Source organism: Phalaenopsis equestris, unplaced genomic scaffold (genome assembly GCF_001263595.1).
Source record: "Phalaenopsis equestris unplaced genomic scaffold, ASM126359v1 Scaffold000251, whole genome shotgun sequence".
Classification (NCBI taxonomy): domain Eukaryota; kingdom Viridiplantae; phylum Streptophyta; class Magnoliopsida; order Asparagales; family Orchidaceae; genus Phalaenopsis; species Phalaenopsis equestris.
Genome location: NW_018164693.1, coordinates 1,663,875 through 1,669,475, shown reverse-complemented (window position 1 = coordinate 1,669,475; position 5,601 = coordinate 1,663,875). Strand labels below are relative to the sequence as shown.

The 5,601-nt window shown below is 35.0% G+C and overlaps 1 protein-coding gene across 2 annotated transcripts in view; it reads left to right on the top strand.

Moving 5' to 3' along the window:
* Positions 1-3,243: 3,243 nt before the first annotated feature.
* The window catches only part of LOC110024257, a 10,925-nt gene continuing 8,567 nt past the window's right edge, over positions 3,244-5,601 (top strand). For both annotated transcript variants that reach the window (XR_002293980.1, XM_020724122.1), the window contains exon 1: positions 3,244-3,655. Coding sequence is in view for 1 of the 2 variants with exons in the window: in XM_020724122.1 (XP_020579781.1) it covers positions 3,584-3,655 (72 nt within the window). In the remaining variant the exon portion in view is untranslated. The remainder of the gene's footprint in view (positions 3,656-5,601) is intronic.

Sequence of the window (5,601 nt, the reverse complement as noted above, 5' to 3'; positions counted from 1 at the left end):
ATAATAAATTGGGTCAATTGACATGGCTAACCTAGCTCAAACCCAAGCTTTGATCACTTGAACCCACATTGAACTCATGCACTAAAGATGGCCTAACTACCCCAAAGTCACCAAATTAATGACTCTACAACTACTACTTGGACCGTAGTGGCCAGCCTAAACCTCTTAAAATAACCTGATCTAAGCCATGGACCAAAGGTTCTCTAAATTAAGGGATTTCATTCCATAATTGCTTAAGCTTAGGATATTTTTACCAAAACAAACAAAGCCTAAATACATTTGTCAAAACAAAGCCTAAATACATTAAGTTGTTGTGATGTATTACCCTGGCTCACCTGACCTCTCTAGCCACCTCCTCTGGCCGGCCAGCCAGCCTAGTGGCATGAAAATGGCCCAAATGAAAATGGCCAAATTGAGAGCCACTCCCATGGGATTAAATCCAATTCAAACCTAGAGGCCACATCATCCAAATTGAAGCTTAATGGAAATAAACTCAATTCAAACCTAGAGGTCACCTCATCCAAATTGAAGCTTAGAGCCTCTCTGCCCTCCACCTAGGCAGCACATTTCACCCCCCAATTGGCCATGGCAGCAAACCTAAGGCCATTTTTATAAAAAGCTCCCATCCACGGCCATGGAGAGAGAGCTAAAAATTCCTCTAAGAGACTTCCCCAAATTGATCCCAAAGCCTCTTTGAGACCTCCTCAGTGCAACCCAACCACCACATTGCCCTGAATCCCCTTGTCGGAGCCCAATTTTTTAGCTTAAAACCTTGCCGGAGACAAGTTAAAGCTCTCCACACCTCTAAACTCCACAAAACTTAAATTAAACTCACCCACACCTTCACCACATTGAGAGAAGCCAAAGTCCTATCAAATCCCCCTTCCACAGAGCCCTTAACATAGCTCTAGACCAACACCTGAAATCGGCCTTGGTCGAATTTGGGTCTGGGCATTTCACCAAGACCAGAGGCTAAATCCCTAGCCTCCTTGGACCCCAACAAACGTGCCAAGAACCACTGATTGAAGCTTCACTTCTCATAGAAAAGGTATAAACTTCTCCTCCTCCCGAGCGTTTTTTGATTCTACATTTAATTAGGCTTAAATTAATTGCACGATTACCATATGGATATGTTCGTCTCACTTAGACGAGTCCATAGGATCAAACCCGAGGTGATTTGGCTAAGTATAGGCTGAGATCTTAGGGTCTTAGTGTGGACGGTCATGGGATCACTCTGTCGGGGACAATGACGAGGAGCCGTCCGATCGTGTGTGTATCGGATGGATGGAGGAGATCGAGCTGGACAACGCTTCCTTACATGAACCGCGGGCAGAGTCAGTGCTGAGGTGGACGGCAGTGTCAAACAGGAGCGCGCCGCGTGGAGTTTCGGAGCTGCCGTAGGTTGATGTGGCGCCGCGCAATTAAATAGATAAATATGGGATTTAAAAAAATAATAAAATGATCCCTAACTTTTAAAATTCATATCTTGGTGTAAAAAAATCATTAAAATAAAATAAATATACTTTTTTGCTCAGTGAATAGAGAAGAAAAATGTAGAAATGATTTGAGGTCCATTTGATGCATATTTTATTTTTAATTAATTAAACACTGATTTGGATGTTTTGATTCTCCATGCATGTAGTAATCTCACAATGACTTGAAATTTTAGCATTTTTTTGTCTCTGTCTTAGGAAACATTTCCTAATTTTTCCAAAGTCAGAGGAGGTCCCTAGACAAAGAATCATATTTTTCAAGTTTATGTGCATTATTTACTTAAAATAATCATGGAAATTAGCATGTTGCTTAGAAAAATCCAAGAAAATTTTAGGAGCTTTATGATGACCAGAGAGCCTTCAGGAAAATTTCTCATGAGCCAAGTCATTCAAAATACACCTAACCTTTACAAACCCTAAATCACTAAGATAATTAATTTTGAAAAAAACAAACAACAAAATGACTTGTTTTTTAATCTCCACTATTGTTTAGGATCCAAAGAACTCACCATAAAAATTTCAAAGCATTTTGAGTTCATTTGGTAACTTAAGTTGATTTTTAAAGATAATAACATTTTTTGCACTTAAATGATTTTTAAAAATCAAAATATAACTAAAAAATTCATAAAACTGAGTTTTTTTTTGAGTTCTCTGTGATCAAGAGTATTTTATAAAAATAAAATGGTATTTAAAATAAAAACTTCATTTTTTTAACCTATTTTAAATATTTAAATAATTAAAAATTCATAAAAATCACAAAAATAATAAAATTCATGGAAATATTCTAAATTACTTCCTAAACACTTAGGAACAATTAGAATATTTTTTCTGATTTTCTAAATAAAAATACTGAATTTTAAAGCTTAAAAATAATTTTTAAAGGCTAAAAATGGGGTTTCACTAAAAATAATTCCAATAAATCAAATAAAACTCAGAAAAATATAAAATTTTCTCCTCTGATTTCTCTTCTCTGACCTCGGGAAAAATTTTTCAAAAATATAAAACTTAATTTTTCCCATTTAAAATATTTTATATTTAATAAATACCCCATAACTTAAAATATTTTTTAAAATTCAAATAAAATTCAATAAATCATGAAATTTGGTTCAAATGTTTCTCTGGTCTAGGTCTACCTCTAGTAAAAATTTTAAGGGATTAGGATTAACCTTGGTCAAGTTAGGAATTTTTTTTGAAAAATCCTATTTTTACATGAAAATAATTGAAAATAATTATATAAATTAAATTAAATTTTCAAAAATCACATTTTCTCCTCCGATGTCTTAATTGACCCATGAATGAGGTAGAATAAAAATTTCAAAGTTATTTGAATTGAATTTGACAAATTATGAAGTGTTAGAGTTTTAGGGGCAAATGTGTAATTTTGGAAATTTAGCATTAATTAACATTTAGGCTTAATTCAAGGAGAGAAATGGGTAACCTCTAATCTTAATCTGGATGTTTGAAACACAAAGGGTTAATTTGTATAAACCAACCTCACTTTCATAATTGAAATGATAAGTTAATAAATTTCTAAATTATTAAAATTTGGAAGTTTATTAAAATAAAATGAACTTAGGACTTAGGGGCATGACTTTTGCATGACTTTTGAAGTCAATAATCAATAATTAATTAATTTAATATTTCTATTTTGATTTTCAAATAAAATTCAAATCATGAATCATAACCACCTAAAACTTAAACTTTACAAAACTAACTAAGGCTCCTTTTGGTGCCGCACCCAATTGCTAAAATTCACCGTTTCGCTCCCAGTGTTGCTACAGAACGAAGCTGGAGCAGAAGAAAAGCATGCCGAGATATCCATCACGCGACCCCAGCTTTCACCTCGCCAAAAAAAAAATTTACTCTCGACGCAAAGAATCCTCCTCCCGCCTGTTCCCTCCCGCAGACCAAACCCTCTCGGTGCAAAGAATCCTCCTCCCGTCTTTTCCCAATCGCCAAATTGAATTGATTTTTGGATTGCAGGACGCCCTGCGGTGAGTCGGGCAGGGTTTACGCTAAGCAGAGAGAGGAAGCGAATGATTTTGAGCAGAAGGCAGAACATAGGTTAGTGGGAAAGTTGCGAAGCTGTAATGGTTGCCCTTTCGACTTGGCTTCGCTACGCTGTAATTAAGTTCGAGTACTCTGTCTACATCAACTGGAAGGTGAGCTCCTCTTCCCAACATCCCAAATTTATTCATGCGGAGAAGGATGGAAGTGTGTGATCGTGATTTCGGATTCATGACCTATCTCGTGTCCATTGATTTCTATGTTATGTGGATTTAATGACGGGCTAACTCTTTTCTGATTCCTGCCCTTTTCAATTATTTGTGTTCCACATTTGCGGCCCTTTTCTGAGGATTTCAGATTCGTGGGGTAGGCTGGGATGGGCTTTCAATTGTGTGTGTGCGTGTTGTTTTTGCTCTTTTTTGTGCTGGATTTGTTTTTTCAGCTTTTGGGGATATGAATTGATTCCTGGTTGTCTTTTGTTTTGATAATCCCATCACCTTGCTTAAGTATGTACAAGTTGCTGCAAAAGGTTTATGTCTTCTTTTATGAATTATTTGTATCTTGCCAATTTCTACCTTTTGACTAGTTCCAAGAGATTAGGGATCCAAGGCCCAAAAGAAGCTGATTTTATCACTTCGTATAATGTATTGATGTAATGAAACCATAAATGGGAGGTATCGATGGAGAGAGGAATAAGGATACGGTGGTATCGTATGCATGTATGGTTTAGAAGGGGCTTATTAAGAGGTTGATATGATGTTGGAATGAGGTTCCATATAGCTACATGGAACTTTGTGATGTTGTGTTATGCAAAACTTGTTGTCATTGTAACAACTTATGTCATATCCAAGATAATTGATGTTGGATGTGGGATATAACAGCTTAACATGATAATTTTTATGTCATATCCAAGGATTCACATCAATCAATGGCCGAGAATGAAGTCATCTGGATCATGCATATTAGTTTTTGAATTCAATTATGTTGTTAATGGTATACCCTTTATTTTAATTTGGTAATTCATGATAAGTGGTTGTGTCTATTTACATATCAAACACCAAAACTTTAATTTTCCACTTTGTGAGTTTCATTTTGGAAAATTATAAACAGTTTGCTGCTTTCATTTGTGGAAAATTTAGAAAACTATTGATGTTTTGTTTTAGGGAAAATATGAAACTTTACGGTTTTGTGTTTATGGGAAGATTGACCAACTTTAAAGGCTAATTCGTCTTTGATACATGTCTGAATTTTGGTCTCTCCTGTGCATTCATACTTGACAATTTCAATTTAATTTTATACTTAAGCTTAATCTTTTGTCGAATTGTAACGGAATTTGTCACAGTTTAGGGCTACCAAACAATATTTTGTATTCTACTGAATTTTGATTATTTTATCTGTGATGTTATATAAAGAAAGTTTGTTTTGATTTTCTTTATTACTTTTGCTATGTTTTTTTTTTTTATGAAACATAAAAATTGTGCGGTATGTATGTAAATTTCTGAGCTTAGATTTGAGGGAGGAGCTTAGATGAGTTGAGTTAAAGGGCAACTTTAGACCTCTTTATATGTTCTGTTAGTTGATAGACGCGCATCATCATCATAGTTTCTGTAGAATGTTAAAATACTTGCTGTTTAAATTATTAAACTTAAAAAAAAAATCTTCTTTTAGAAGTGATGGTATATGAACTTTCTGTTATATTTAGAAATGAATTTCTGCTTCAGAAGTTTAAAAAATGTAGTTGTTACAGTCATCTTTTAAACAGTTTTAACAAACATGGGCAGCATGGTCATTTCTCCAAAAATAGCTGCCCCACAGTTGTTTTCACATAACTGCACCAAACAGACAGTCAATTTCCCCGTAGCAACTTCCTGGGGCAGCGCAGCTGCAGCTGAAAAGCTGGGAAGCTGCAACTGCGCCAAACAGAGCATAAGACACACCTAGGTCTTAAGGGCTTAGTGGTGACTTAGGCTAAATCAAGTTTCATTTAAATGAGGATTAGAAAAGTAAATATCAATTAAAACTAAGACGTCTTTCAAACACTACAAGCCTAATTAGGACCAAAATTTGGTTAAGTGTTCCAATAACACTAACTTGCCTCTTT